Below are 14,905 nucleotides of genomic sequence, written 5' to 3'. Positions count from 1 at the left end.
AGGATCTCATGGGTAAAAATGAAATTCTGGTTTTCAAGGTGTATTGGTAAATCCTACTTCTCTTTGCTTAATTGGTAGACTTTATTGGAAAAAATCAAGGATGCTTAGGGATTTCCAAACTCTTATTTAACAGTGGTGGTGCTATGCAAACAGATTACTCATTTCAAATGAAATTGTTGTAAAAAAACAATCTTCAAGATGGTGCCACTGAACAATGCGACCGATGGTGATGTCCTGCAGACGGTTCACAAAATACTACTACTACTACTTTAAGTATGACTCTACAACTAAGCCACATGTGATTGGATCATAGGATTTACATTTTGGTGATGTGTTTTTGGGCCAGTTGAGCGATCTAGTGTTTTGCTGTCTCCAAAGGAGTTTGGTGAGCAAAGTGCGCAACCTGGAGGCCTTGATTCCCGCAGATGGCATGCAGACCCACGTTCGACACCATTGCTTCTCTCTGATTAACCCATCAAGCACAGTGGAAGTCGATGAGGACAAGGGCAGAGGACAGGCGGGTATTCGGTGCTGTCTACCTGAATTGGAGTGCTCCTCCTCCTCCCTCGTACTAGCCGCTGTCGGAGGAAAGTGCAGGAGTCTTGGGTTGCACATTGCAAGGATTGATTGGCGAGGCTCATGGATGTCGTCTCAATTTGGAGGACTTTGATGTTCATCCCGAGATTCTGGTTACTCTCTTTGCAGTTTTTTGAGCAGTTTGGGGTGATCATTGTGGATGGGTGTTTCAGTGAGGAGTGGCTCTGCTGCCTGCCGTCAGCTATTGGTGCAGCACTGAACTGAGTACTACTGGACTTCTGGGCTGATGTTTGATATTCTATGTGTTGTTCACTTGCTTTTTGCCATCTGCACAATTTGTTCCTTTTTTTTTGTGCGTTGGGCATCTGAGGTTTTCTTGAACAAGTTCCCTGATGTTTCTTTGTTTCTTGGCTGCCTGGGAAAGGATGGATCTCAGATGTAAGATTCATTTACATACCTTAAATTGCAAGTGTTTATTTTGGTGGGGAAGATGGGAAGGAATTTGCTTCCATGAAAATAATAGATTGGATCTTAAACTGAGACTGCTTCTTTTAACAGTGCTGTCTTCTGCTGGGCAGTGGAACTTAATTATATTTAAATTTCTGTAATGATATGAGGGATGCAGTTGATTTTCTTGCTCCACCATTAGGTGATTTGCCTTTTATGATCTTGGAGAATCCCATTGTTGGATCTCTGTTTAATTTGTGATCCTTAGGGTTCTTTTAGGAGTCAGGAATGATAAGTAATTACAGGCAGACCCTGAGTTACGAACGTCTGACTTATGGACAACTTGTATTTACGAACCAAAGAAGGAGAACGCCGTCCGCCATTTTAAGTCAGATCGCAACACTGTCCACCATTTTAAGTCATTGCCATTGACACTGTGTTGAATGTTTAACTTTATATTTGGCTTAAATTTTTCTTAATAAGATTCACCCTGACCCCAGCCATGCCTCCCCCCCCCCCCCCCCGTTCCGGTTGGCTGGTGGCGCAGTGTGATCAGCGAGTTTGATCCAGTGACAAACCACTCCCATGCCTGGTTGACGTCCATCCAGTGACTCCCGTACCATCCATGCTGGGTTGATGTCGAGCTCTCAACTCGACCTCGTTAAAAAAACACTGCCACCTCCAGTTTAAATACCCGTGCGGAATATTGTGAAGGATCAAATACCCAAACTCAGCACAGCCCCCACTTGTCCCATTTAGCCTGTCTCAATGTGGTGGTCCTTAGGACCCAGCGGACCTCGGGACCCGGGACCCGCTGCCCGCAGTGTTTCTGTCCCATTGACGGAGAGCGATCGCGATTGAAAATAAAGTGGAAATAATAAAGCGTTTGGAAAGAGGTGAAATGCCATCAGTCATTGGAAGGCGTTAGGCTACAGTCAGTCAACAATCGGAACAATTTTAAAGGATAACGGATAAAGTGAGAATAATGGAGCATGTGAAACGCCTTGCCCCGATGAAAGCTACAATTATTACTAAGCAACGCAGCAGTTTACTTATTGGAATACATACATTTAAGTGTTTTATATGCATAGAAATGTAAAATATATACTATATACTAAGACAAACATTTGACAAACTGGCGCTAAATAATACCGGATGTACTAGTTCCGACTTATGTACAAATCTGACTTAAAGACGGACTCAGGAACTGAACTCGTACGTAACCTGGGGACTGCCTGTATTTCTAAGGTTTCAGTTTATTTTAGAGTACAAACATACGAGTACCAAGCAAGCTAAATGAAGAGCTGAGAAATGATGCTAAGAGGTGTATAGACAAAAGAATTAAGATGGCACTTCTGAAAATCCATTACTTGTATAGATAAGAAATTCCTTAGATAAAAATGAATCAGTTAATAGGCTGCATAATTAAAATGATTGCATCACATGGGCAATGAGCTAATACTCAGCTGAAGTAAGATGAGAAAGGTGACGATTGCTAGTTTAGCTGCTTTTCTGCTTGCCGCCAGTGAGTGTGAAAAATACTTGAGTTTGTTTAAAAAAAATACAAATCTTATAAAAAGTATTATTAAAAAAAAGCAGTGATTTCCAATGTCACTAAAATGTACTATTGGGAAGTACAATTCTTGTTTCATGCAAAATTGAATTTATCACTGAAATTTAAATGTAATACCTTCTGTACTGTACATGGATTGAAAACTAAATACAAATTAATACCCAGAATTCTCTGGTTTGCTGTCACATTTGAGTAGTTACTCCTGACGTTTGTTGAAGCACATTGTCTGTCCTTCAGTGAGGTCTCACCATGTAGGCCTCAAAATTGATGAAATTTTTGTCCTTAGTGTGATGACTTGAGTGAATCCTTGTCAAATATTTTTAAATTATTTGTGTATGGATGCAGTTTCCACTTTCTCTTCACTACCTGCACTTGTATTGCTTCTAGGTGTAATACCGAAAGTGAGTGGTGTCAGATACATGAGAATATTATCAAGAAGCTAAATGCACGATACAATCTGACAAGTTCAAATGCTGGTAAGTGGAAAATGCTTAACACTTTGTGTCATACACAGGAGGATTTTCAATTCTGTTGGTGAGAATTGTTTCACATGACCTGCTGAACATTGAGAGCATTGCTGCTAGAATTATATAAGAAATACAGTACTGATTTAGACAATTCTGTTTACTTTTGCAGTGACAGCTGTGTGCTTCCTCCAGAGATGAAACTGTCAATGTTCATGTTTATTTTCAGGAGAATGCCTATAGATTAATAACTTCTGATATATTGTCCAATCAAAACTAAATCAAACAACTTCGCATGGAGTAATTATTCATAATCTGTATCTATAAGTAGTAAATTACACACCTTCACCTCTCTGTCATGAAATGTAGTGATGCTGTGGATAAGTGACTCCTATTGGTGGTATGCTCAGGTATTAGATTTAAATCTGTCAAAACTTGAGCCTGAGTATTTGGAACATTTTTGATGCCGATTCAGCCATCAAATTCCGAATCCTGGCCAAGGTACACCCTAGCCCACCATTACTAGACTAAAAGAACAAAGTCCTGAGCATCACTGGCTTTAGAGTGAGCTCAATTTGAGCCAAGCCTGAGGACGTCATTGTTTTCACACAAGCAGAACCTGACAGTCTTGACAGTCCCCACAGAATCAGTTTGGAGAGCCAGGCCCCAGGTAAGGTTTGGCACCTTTTCCAGTCTTACAGGATGGAAAATTCCCTGCCATGTTGTGCAAAGTGACTTGGGGCAATCTCAAGCTCATAATTACTATGCATTGGTGAACCCCATAAATCTGCACATTATAAGCATCCCAGATTTACAACAGGTTGATTTCAAGGTGGCACTGGTGAAACACAGTGAAGTTTTGCATGCATCTTACGAAACTTCTAATTATACTTCTGAACTGCTCTCACTGCAACCTGCAGCTTGTAAGTTCCTGATGAACAACGTACTTTTGAATGCTTTAAGGAATTGGTCATTTCAAGATCTTCTGAAGGACTTGGTGGACTTTACTCACAGGGATGCAGGTGTGGCGCCTTTCAGCAGATGAAGGTACATCATTACGGCCAGAAGAGAGGGAGATGGGGAAGACTCCAAGCCAGACTGAAACGGTGGTGTGTGAAAGTTCCTCTACCCAGTATCAGCTTGGCAAATGTGCATTCTCTGGAGAGCAAGACTGAAAACCTAAGGGCAAGGTTGCAGTATTGGAGGAAAATGGGGGATCAATGTGTCCTGTGTTTCATGGAGACATTGCTCACTCAAGACACACCAGATATGTCATTAAGACCCGAGGGCTTCTCACTGCATCAAATGGACTGGACTGCTGACTCGAAGAGGGTAAAAGGTGGGGCTTGTGGCGACCCACTTTCTGCACAGGCGATCCGGCTCACAAATAGCCAGAGCATGGGGGGAGACTTTGGTAATGCACCTCTGACATCATTTCCGCCCAGAGAGGGCGGGCGCTAGGGATTAAATGCTAGCGCCACAAAGTTTGAATAAACTAGTCTCGAAACGACTTACCAACTGCTTGTTGTTATTTCAGTGCTGTGTGTAGCACATCGCTACAGGCTTTTGTTTAATGATAAACTCTTTGTGGTGCTCAGATGTAGTGGTCTTGTTGCACTCTTGCTTCCCAAATCTGGAACATCAAATGATTAATTGCTAACCATTCTACTTACCAAGAGATTTCTGCTCCGTGATCCTGAGCACAATTTACATACTGCCAAAGGCCGATGTTAAGCAAGCATTCGAGTTATTGAGTACAGCAATTAGCAAACAAGAAACAGCCTACCCCTGCACCTTTCAAATAATTGTAGGGGACTTCAGTCACGCTTATGTGAAGAAATCACTGGATATTATCATCAACATATCACCTAGAGCACAAGGGGTTCCAACACACTCGGCCATTGTTATAGTACGGTAAGGAATGCCTTTCATTTCATCCCGAAATATCATTTGGGGAAATCTGACCACCTGGCTATTCTCCTACCTGCATACAGGCATGGAATAAAGAGCAAGACTGCAGAGATTAAGACAGCAAAGAGGTGCTTGCAGGAGGGAGAGGAGTAGCAACAGGATTGCTTTGAGTTGAGCTGTGTTCAAGGACTCATCAGAAGATCTGAAAGAACGTGCCAGTATTGTCATGGACTTTATAAAGACAGCTGAGGGTGTGAACCCACAAATTCATTCGGTCTTCGCCAACCAGATGCCCTGGATAAACCAGGAGGTCTGGAATCTGCTGAGGGCCACATCAGTGGTGTTCACGTCTGGCGATCAAGTAAAATACAAGAGGTCCAGGTACGACCTTTGGATAGCCATCTCATCTGCGAAAGAGCAATTCTGAATCCACTGAAGGATGCTCGACAGCAATGGGAGGATCGCCTATAAATTGAAACCAAGTGACATAGCTCCCAGATGAGCTCAATGCCTTTTATTCCTGCTTTGACCATCAAAACATAGAGTGACCTTCACAGTCTCTCACAGCATGCAACAGCCCTGTGATTTCTGTCTCTGAGAGCATCCTTCAGTAAGATGAACCCACGGAATGCACCTGGCCCAGGTGGCTACCTGGCCGAGTACTGAAGTGCTGATCAACTCGCTAGAGTGTTCATTGATATCTTGCTTTGAACGTCTTGCTTTGGCATTCTAAAGTACAAAAGCAGGCTTCAGTTATACTGGTGCCTAAGAAGAGAATGGTAACCTGCCTCGATGATTATTGTACTGTAGCACTTGCGTGCACTGTGATGAAGTGTTTTGAGAGGTTGGTGATGAAACCTATCAACTCCTGCCTAAGAAGTGATTTGGATCTGTTCCAGTTTGCTTACCATCACGGCAGGTCAACAAAGATTCAAAGGTCAAGTTTAATGTCAGAGAAATGTGTACAATTATACATCCTGAAATGCTTTTTGTTTGCAAAACAGATGTCATTTCATTGGTTCTTCACTCAACCCTGGAACATCTGGACAGATGTGTACATCAGGGTGCTGTTCATTGATTACAGCTCGGCATTCAATACTGTCATCCCCTCATAATAAACTTCAAGACCTTGGCCTCAGCAGCTCTTTGTGTAATTGGATCCTTGATTTCCTCACTTGCAGACCCCAGTCAGCTGGGATTGGCAACAACATCTCCATAATCACCATCATCAGGTGCACCACACGACTGAGCTTAGCTCCCTGCTGTGCGTACTTTATACTTAGGACTGTGAGGCTAAGCGCAGCTCCAATGCCATACTTATGTTTGCTGATGGAACCACTGCTGTTGTCCGAATCAAAGGTGGTGGTGAATCATCATATGGGAGGGGGATTGAAAATCTGGCTGAGTGGTGCCACAGCAAAAACCTCTCACTCAGTGTTATCGAGACCAAAGAGTTGATTATTGCCTAAGGAGGTCCATGAGCCAGTCCTCATCATGAGATCAGCAGTGGGGGAGATCAGGAACTTTAAGTTCCTCATTGTCATAATTTCATAGGATCTGTCCTGTGTCCAGCACACCAGTGGTCGCCAACCACTGGGCCGCGGACCAGCACCGGGCCGCAAAGCATGTGCTACCAGGCTGCGAGGAAACAATATGATTTGGCGATATGAAACGATACGAGTCAGCTGCACCTTTCCTCATTCCCTGTCACGCCCACAGTTGAACTTGAACGCATGCGAGGTCGTCAGTTGCCTAAATGCAGTGACACCCTCGCGCCAGGGATCACTGGTTGGCCTCACGCAGCTGGCGGGAAGTGCCATCTGGAGTGTGGACAGATGGGCGCCGCCTCTAAACCTGTTTAGCACACCGAATGTTCGTGGGGAACCCGGTACTAAAATATTTGCAGATGAACTAATCAGGCTCAGGGTTTCGTAAGTAGCAGAGCAGCTACCTCTCTGCGACCTACTGGAAGTCATCACTTGAGACAAAGTTTTGTTGGCCGATAGATCCGACCAACCTACGGTGGGGGGGAGTGTGGGGGCAGGCGCGCGCCTTGTCGCACTCCTCATCGCTCAGTTGGTCACTCTCCAGACTGCGACAGCCGCGGCCCCAGCATGAGGACCTCTGGCCCTTACCTTGTCCTCTCACCCCACCCATGACCAGCCGCACCTGACCAGGGCGACTGGTGGCGTGCAGGCGGGAGGCTGGAGTTCGGGCCCAGAGGCTGTCTAATGAAGCAATGAAGCCCTCAAAACTGCTTCGGTACCTTCAGTCCAAGCATCCTGTGCTTAAAGACAAACCTGTTGAGTTTTTGAGTGGAAAAGACGTGAGTAAGCGAGACGGAAGCAAGTGCTGTTAGCCACGAAAACTAAATTACGGAATAGACTGGACATAAGGAACCCCCTTCGAGTATTGCTGTATTCTGGTCGTGAGTAACACCCACCCCCACCCCCCGTCGGCCAGTCCGCAAGAATATTGTCAATATTAAACCGGTCCGCGGTGCATAAAAGATTGGTGACTCCTGCAGCGCATAAGTTCCAAAGAACACAGGGCAGCAACTCTACTTTCTTAGAAGTTCACAAAGATTCTGCATCTCATCTTAAAACATTGATAGACATCTATAGATGCGCATGGAGAGTATATTCACTGGTTGCACCGTGGTCTGGTTTGGAAACACCAATGCCCTTAAGCAAAAAGGCGTGCAAAAAGTAGTGGATGATATGGCCTAGTCCATCACAGGGACATCTATATTTCACAGGAAAGTGGCATCCATCATCAGAGACCTTCCCCATCCAGGCCATGCTCTCTTCTCATTGCTGCCATCAGGAAGGAGGAACAGGAGTGTCAGGACCCACACCACCAGATACAGGAAAAGTTATTGACAATATATGGATCACTTTCAGAGACTCGTCATCTCACGTTCTCAATGTTGCTTTATATTTATTCATTGTTATTATTATTATTCAGCTTTTTTGTTTCTTTGTAATTACTGTGAATGCCCCAAGGAAACAAATCTCAAGATTGTATATGTTGATATATACTTTAATGAAAAATTTACTTTGAATTTTGCACCAATTACGGTTAACACTCACTTTTGCACAGAGCAGGAAGAACTTCACCTTGTTTTGCTTGAGAATGCTTGGAGCAGAACTCTCAGTAGAAAAATGTGAAAAGTGCAAATAGCTTCAAGTATTACATTGACCAAAAAACCTAAACAAAAATATTTTATTCTTTTTAAATGAGCTGAATAAGGATAGCAACACACACAAAATGGTGGTGGAACACTGCAGGCCAGGCAGCATCTATAGGAAGAAGCACTGTCGACGTTTCGGGTCGAGACCCTTCGTCAAGACAGTTTGAATAAAGATAGTTTGCTACTTGAAAGGAGGCACTTTGTGAAGAAGTGCAAAGTTAATTGAGGTGCCAGACAGAGTAATAAAGCAGGAACTATTTATTATATCATTTGAAAATGGCTGATAATTTGTTCCAGAGAATGCTTAACATTCAATTACAGGTTAATTGGGCCATCAGTTAATTGGGGCAGCCATTTATTTGGGGCTACTTTTAATGAAAAATAAACCTAAATCAAGAAAATAGCTGGGATTCTCTTCATTCATTTGGAAAACTGTGCTGCTAAATTGGGAGGGGAGTCTGTTGCCGAACAGTTTCTAACTGGCATCAGTCACATGCATTTGGCTGGTCATAAGACACTACACCATGCTTAGAGTGAACAGTTTTAAATAGTCTCTTACATGTGTTTGTGTTCAAAAAACAGTGATTTTTGTCACTGAAAGGTGCTGAGAAATTAACATTAAGGTAATTCAGAGCTCTTTTGCTGACTGCAGTTTCAAGCATTCAGGCTTGGAGATGCCAGAAACAGTCGGGAGTGAAAAGTGAAGCAATCTCACTACTTAAAAGTTCAAAGAAGGTATAAAATATACAACCTTGAGATTTGTTTGCTTACAGGCGGTCACAAAGCAAGGAACCCAAAAAAACCCAATTTAAAAGAAAATAAGTCCAACACCCCAGGGTCGACAGAGAAAGAGGGAATAAAACACACAGAAAGCAAATCACATAAGCAATAGATGTAAGCAACAACAGCGTTCCAAATCAAGTTGAGTCCTTCAGGTTAGGAAATACAAAGATTTGATGGGATCGGCAATCATTTTGAATGTTACATTGAAAATAAAGATTTGGAGGATGCAGTTGTTGAAAGCACTGAGTGAAGGCAGTCCATTTCTACTCTTGGTGTCTCTGCTAATTTTGTTCATTTACAATCAATCAAAATAAAACATGGCTGATGAATTCCTCCATCCATAACCATTAGGAATTGATACATAGCTTTATAGTACCGTGAAGATATTGGTAGTGTTCTAATTTTATTCTGTATTTCATTTCAATACATTAATTGTTACTCAGTTAAATGGTAGTTTGTCATGTTTATACCTTTCAACAATTTCAATGAAACTTCGGCTAACTGGGGCAACCACTTAATTGGGCCAAAGTGTACTGATCCCAATGTGTCCCAGTTAACTAGAATCCACTATACTATATCAAAGTATTGGCCTGTTTAATTGTTGTAATGAATTTAGTGTCCAAAAATTACTAGGTTTGGGTATCTGTTGTACTTGTGTAATTGTAAACAAGGGATTTATTTCCTGTGCAGGTTTTAATCGGCCGTGAATTGATAACATCTTGATTTCACAGCTTAAAGCTGCAGGAATAGAGTGCAGCATGGAGTCCATGGTAACAATCTGAGAGCTATCATTAGTTCTCAGAAGAACTGGAATGTACTCTTTGCTTTTGTGCTGTGTATTATGCAATGGCTCTTCTAGTATTCGGTTCTGAAAATGACATTCGGTTTTGAAGATTTTGAAGCAAAAAAAAACACCCTGTTTACAATGTTGAAAATCCTGGAGGTGTTAGATCTTTCTGTGATCATGTTGTGGCAGTAGAATTGTTTCAAATCATGTCTAACTACTGTTGCTATGCTGCGAGAGACCTTCAGAACCTCCTTTGCCATCTTTAAGTATGAAGGCTCCAAATCTGTTTCTGCTTTCCCTTTACCAATGTACCAGTTAGATACATGTTTTTGTCATGCTTCTGTCAACTCCCTAAGTGTATATGTTCCTCTTTTAAGCGCTTTTTTTTGTTTCAACCGAAAGAATTGCTTTAATGTGTAACTATATTAGATTCATTTGTACCAGTACTTAGAATGTAGGTGTTAAAAGTCAGTGATGTAATATATCATGCTAAGGAAAAACATTTTATTTAACCTAATAGTTGTTACTAGTTCTCATTTATTTAATGTGGTTAATATTTATTCAATGTTTATAGATATCATTGTTCACCACAATAGAATTAATTAAATGTCAAAATTGCAGAGATTTGATCATCATATTCTGTTCTTTCAATAAACTTAGTCAAACCAATCCGTCCTGTGCCAGCTGGCTAACATGGTGATTATATAACGCATCACCTGTCAGAGTCAATTTCTACTTTTCAGTTCATTCGATCCCTTTGTCCTGGTGCAAAATAATTTTGAAAGTGCTTGTTAAAAGTTAGTGATTAAAAAATGTATGACGTGAAGTAAGAGAAGAGTTATTGAGGTTATGGTTGATGTGATTGACAGTGAAATTGAATAAGCCAAAGGTAGAGATCAGTCTCACAGCTGATGCACTATGGAATAGTGATGCCAAACAGCTGGTTTTGCAGTTTGTGATTTGAGTAGGTGCTTTGAAAGCAAAGGACTATCTTGGTCAGCTGTGCTTGATGACCAAAGTAATTTCGGAGTCAATAAGTTCTTCAGCTTATTGAAGGGACTGAAAGGAAAGGTCATACAACAGCGGAGTAACGCAGCAAAGAAACTGGCCCTTCAGCCCACCATCTCATTGCTGACCTTGCTCATCTACACTACATTTGCCTGCATGAGTACTGTATCGTGCTGTGAATTGCATATAGAAGTGCTGTCTATATGTTTTTAACCATAGTTAGTCTATCTGATAGCACCATTTTCTCTAGCTTTCGGATTTAAAGGTTTCTCTGTACAAACAGGAAAACAAAGTACCCCTCAGATCCCTTTTAAATCTTTGTATCTCACCTTAAGTTTCTTGCCTTTGATACCCCTATGAAAGGCAAAAGATTCTGATTACCCTATGAGAGGCAAAAGATTGTAACCATCTGCCATATATGGCTAAACACAGCTGATGACAACACTGTTGTTGATAGAATCTCAGATGGCAACAAAGATCCATATAGGAGTGAGATAGATCGGTTGGTTGAGTGTCCTTTCAAAAGTTCTGTTAATTTCTTTACCACTAATATAAGACTCACTGTCTTGCAGTTACCTGGGTTATCCTCGATGCCCTGAAAGGAACAATAGTAGCTATCTTCCAGAATTGCACTTCTCTGCCTAACAAAGATGCAGTGTTCTCCTTCATGCTTCCAGCAGTCTCCACCATTGTTTCTCATAGATTTCTGGAATAAATATCATTCGGTGCAGGAGATGTACATTTACCCCTGCACCTATTGGAGTATAATACCTGCAGTTGAAGAACAACTTGTATTAAGAAATGCATTTATAGTGGAGGCATTATAGGTCAGAATTTTCTTTTTGCTTATTGTGATCCATTTTTCAATATATTGTCAATAATTGTTAGATAAAGGATGAATCAACCAAGTGGGAACATTATATCATCATCATGTGCTTTGCAAATATCAAATTGTTTTAATAAGTGTTTTGCAGTGGGTGTGAATGCCTAAGAATTTGATTTCACCTTTTTTCCCATAACTAACACAATTTTGCATAAAATGCTAGCATTAAGTTAGGTACCCTAAATAGATTGTACAACTAGTAGCAAATGAATGTTCAGTTACTTAAATACAGTTCCATCAAAAAGGTGCATTTAATTGTGACAACTTGGGATTGCTTCTATCAGTTTTCCAGCTGCTACTGCCTTGGTTAGACAACAAGCAGAGTACAGTAATCGTCCTTAAAACAGGAGCCCCAGAATTTGGATGGGACCATTGCACATTGTGGGTGTAATGAAGACAAGTGGTTAGGAAGACGTAGAAAGTACATTAAAGTTCTCAAATAGAGGCAAAGGATTGTTGGTGAACGGGGTGCATACCAATAGAGGAAATCTATAGATGCCAACAAATATTTGTTTTGTATTTTCCAATGAGGTTGGAACTGCTGGTATCAGGAGAAGGAATTCCCAGATCAGAGAAGAACAACATATCATTGGACCTGAGGGGGAATGGTGCTTCTGTTCCTGTCCAGTTGTTTGTGTTTAACATATAATATTTATATGTCCAGTGATCATCTTCAGTCAGCTAGATTCCATCACCATCTAAAAGTCAACCTTTGCTCCAAAGCAGTGCCACGTACTTCTGTTTTTGCAGAATCGTCTGCCTACAGCTTCACTCTTTCACCAGTGATTTCAAAAGCCTAAAAAACCCTGAATATTTGAGACCTAAATAACGAAAAATACAAACTTACCTTGCACCCTTGATGACATTTATCAGTACTGTCCCACCCTCAATGGCCGAGACGACCTTCATCCCTGTCCTTGTTTTCCTTTATGGCCTTGTGTGTTTCAGCTCACTGGCTTCATGTTGACCATCAAATACCCATCCATCCTATTTCTATTTTTAACATTCTTCACATTCCAATCATCAGCTCCTACGATCTGCCGCTTAGATGCACTTGTATCAATTCACAGTGGGCAGTTAACTTGCCTATTTGCACACGTTTGGATGTGGGAGTAAACTAGAACACTGGGGATGGGAATCCCATGTGGTCTCCACATGGACAACACCAGTGATCAGGCTTGAGCTCATCCCTGGAGCTGAGAGGTAGTGTCACCACATCAACTCCAAATTTCTTTTCACCACGTTATCTGTCTCTGTATCCTTGCTGCCCTTAGAGAAATAGAAAAGTACAGCACAGAAAAAGGTCTTCAGCTCATCTTGTCTGTGCTGAGCCATTTAAACTACCTAACCCTCCATCCCCCTACCTTCCATGTACAGATGCAAACCTCTCTTTAGCATTGAAATTCAGCTTGAATGCACCACTTGCACTGGCAGTTCGTTCCACACTCTCATAACCCTTTGAGTGAAGAAGATTTCCCCCTCACGATCTATATTTACCAGGAACATCGAAGTCTGACAGTCCTAGTGTCAGTGCTTGCAGCTGTTCGTGCTATCTTTCAGAATGCACATTGTTAATCTCTCTACTTTGCTGCACATTTCTGAAAGTCTATTCACAGCAGGCTAACAGATTTTTTGTTTATTTATTCTAACTCAATTCCTGTTTAGTCTCTTAAAACACTGAAATTGGATATTTGAACTGGTGCAGAAGCATATTGTTTAGTATTATGCTCTGGGATTTCTACATTTGTGTGGAATCATTGAGATATTCTGTAAATTGGACTTGGTTTGCTAAGAGAGGTATTGGTTTCCCTGCAAGGGCGTTCAGAGTCTCACCAAGTGAAACTACTGTATGCTGAAGGGGACTCCAGGCAATCATTCACAGACTTTATTCTAAAGATAAAAGAATCTTCTTCATAATAATACAAGACAGTTCCACTACTGTCATAGAAGATGTATTATGCAGGATGATATAATGGTTTGCAGGCTTGATAATACGTTTCTAGATCCCCAACACCCACCTTCCTGTGTATCTAATGTCACCTTTACACTCTAGCTATTCCACGTAAACAAGCACCATGCTGAAATTCTTTGAAGCCAGGTCATATTTTCCTTAATAGTTTGAATCTGTTGATCTTGTTTCCTGGATACTCTTCAAATCTAGGTGGTGTTGCTTTGCTGCCTTCTGGCAAAATTATAAAGAAAGTCCTTCAAGCATTCCTTTGTCATCTGCAGCTTTATTGCATTCAAAGTACATTTAATAATCTCCATTGAGCAATGCATTGTAATGCAACATTTTTTGGAATTCGTGTGGAGGGATTGTTTCAGTTATAGCTTGCCATATGGTGAGGGAGCAATAGCTGCTGTCCTCTGCTTTTCTCCCTGATGGTAACCAGCATGGGAGCTGCCTTCAAGCTGAGGCCATTGCGCTGATTCCTGGAAAAGGAGCCTTTGAGCATTTGGCTTGTTTGGCATCATTGACTTTTGGCATGAGGCAAACTCATGATGAACAAGATTATTGTAATTCTGGAGCTGATTTTGTTTTTGTAATGGTGACATATTATAACTATATAAGTATTTAATGTGCTTGTAGATATTTCATGCATTAACATTGATAGGGAAATGCATCGATATATGGATTAGAATCTGGAGAAGACCATTCAGCCCATCATGTCCATTTTAACATTTACTAATTTTATTCCATCTTTGTATTGCCATCTACTGCAGTAAATTTGTTGACTCATTAATAAATTGGTCATTGCATTAATTGGCCAGTCATTGCAAAAGTTCACAATAATTGGCAATCTTAAGCCCTTAATTGGTTTGTAGTCTGGTCTCTGCAGCCTGTCTTCCTTTTTCACCCTCACAGATAGGGAATGGCCACTAGTTTAATAATTCATCAAAGATACTTAATTTAACGAAACAAGACCTGCTGCTTTGTGTTGTTTCCATTTAGGCAGTCTCTTCTAAATTTTCTAACTTCCAAACTGAGAAAAGCTGCCATTGCACAGCTCCATAACTCAGATTTGACTTGGACTCTGTGTCCTATTTCATTGGAGTTTGCATGTTTTCCCAAGGGCCCCATTGGTTATCTTCAGGCTACATCCACACTACGCTGGATAAATCCATAACCGAAGCTTTTTCTCTTCGTTTTTACCCTCTGTCCATACTAAAACGGCATTTTCGTCTCCCGAAACTGGAGCTTTTCAAAAATGCTTTCCAGGGTGGATTTTTTTGGCAGACGGCAGCGCGCTATTTCATTGTTTTCTTGAACGCAACCTAACAATTTCAGAGCAGGCGACAACAAGACTGAAGTCAGAAG

At 41.3% G+C, this 14,905-nt stretch overlaps 1 protein-coding gene across 1 annotated transcript in view; it reads left to right on the top strand.

Annotated features, from left to right (window-relative positions):
- dock4 (dedicator of cytokinesis 4) overlaps nt 1-14,905 on the top strand; it is a 370,374-nt gene that overhangs the window by 162,173 nt on the left and 193,296 nt on the right. The window contains exon 12 of the mRNA XM_059978246.1: nt 2,945-3,033. Coding sequence (XP_059834229.1) covers nt 2,945-3,033 — 89 coding nt within the window. The remainder of the gene's footprint in view (nt 1-2,944; nt 3,034-14,905) is intronic.

This window comes from Hypanus sabinus, chromosome 8 (assembly GCF_030144855.1).
Source record: "Hypanus sabinus isolate sHypSab1 chromosome 8, sHypSab1.hap1, whole genome shotgun sequence".
Lineage (NCBI taxonomy): Eukaryota > Metazoa > Chordata > Chondrichthyes > Myliobatiformes > Dasyatidae > Hypanus > Hypanus sabinus.
Note: the sequence above shows the minus strand (reverse complement) of the source record. Positions and strands in the feature narration are given on the sequence as shown.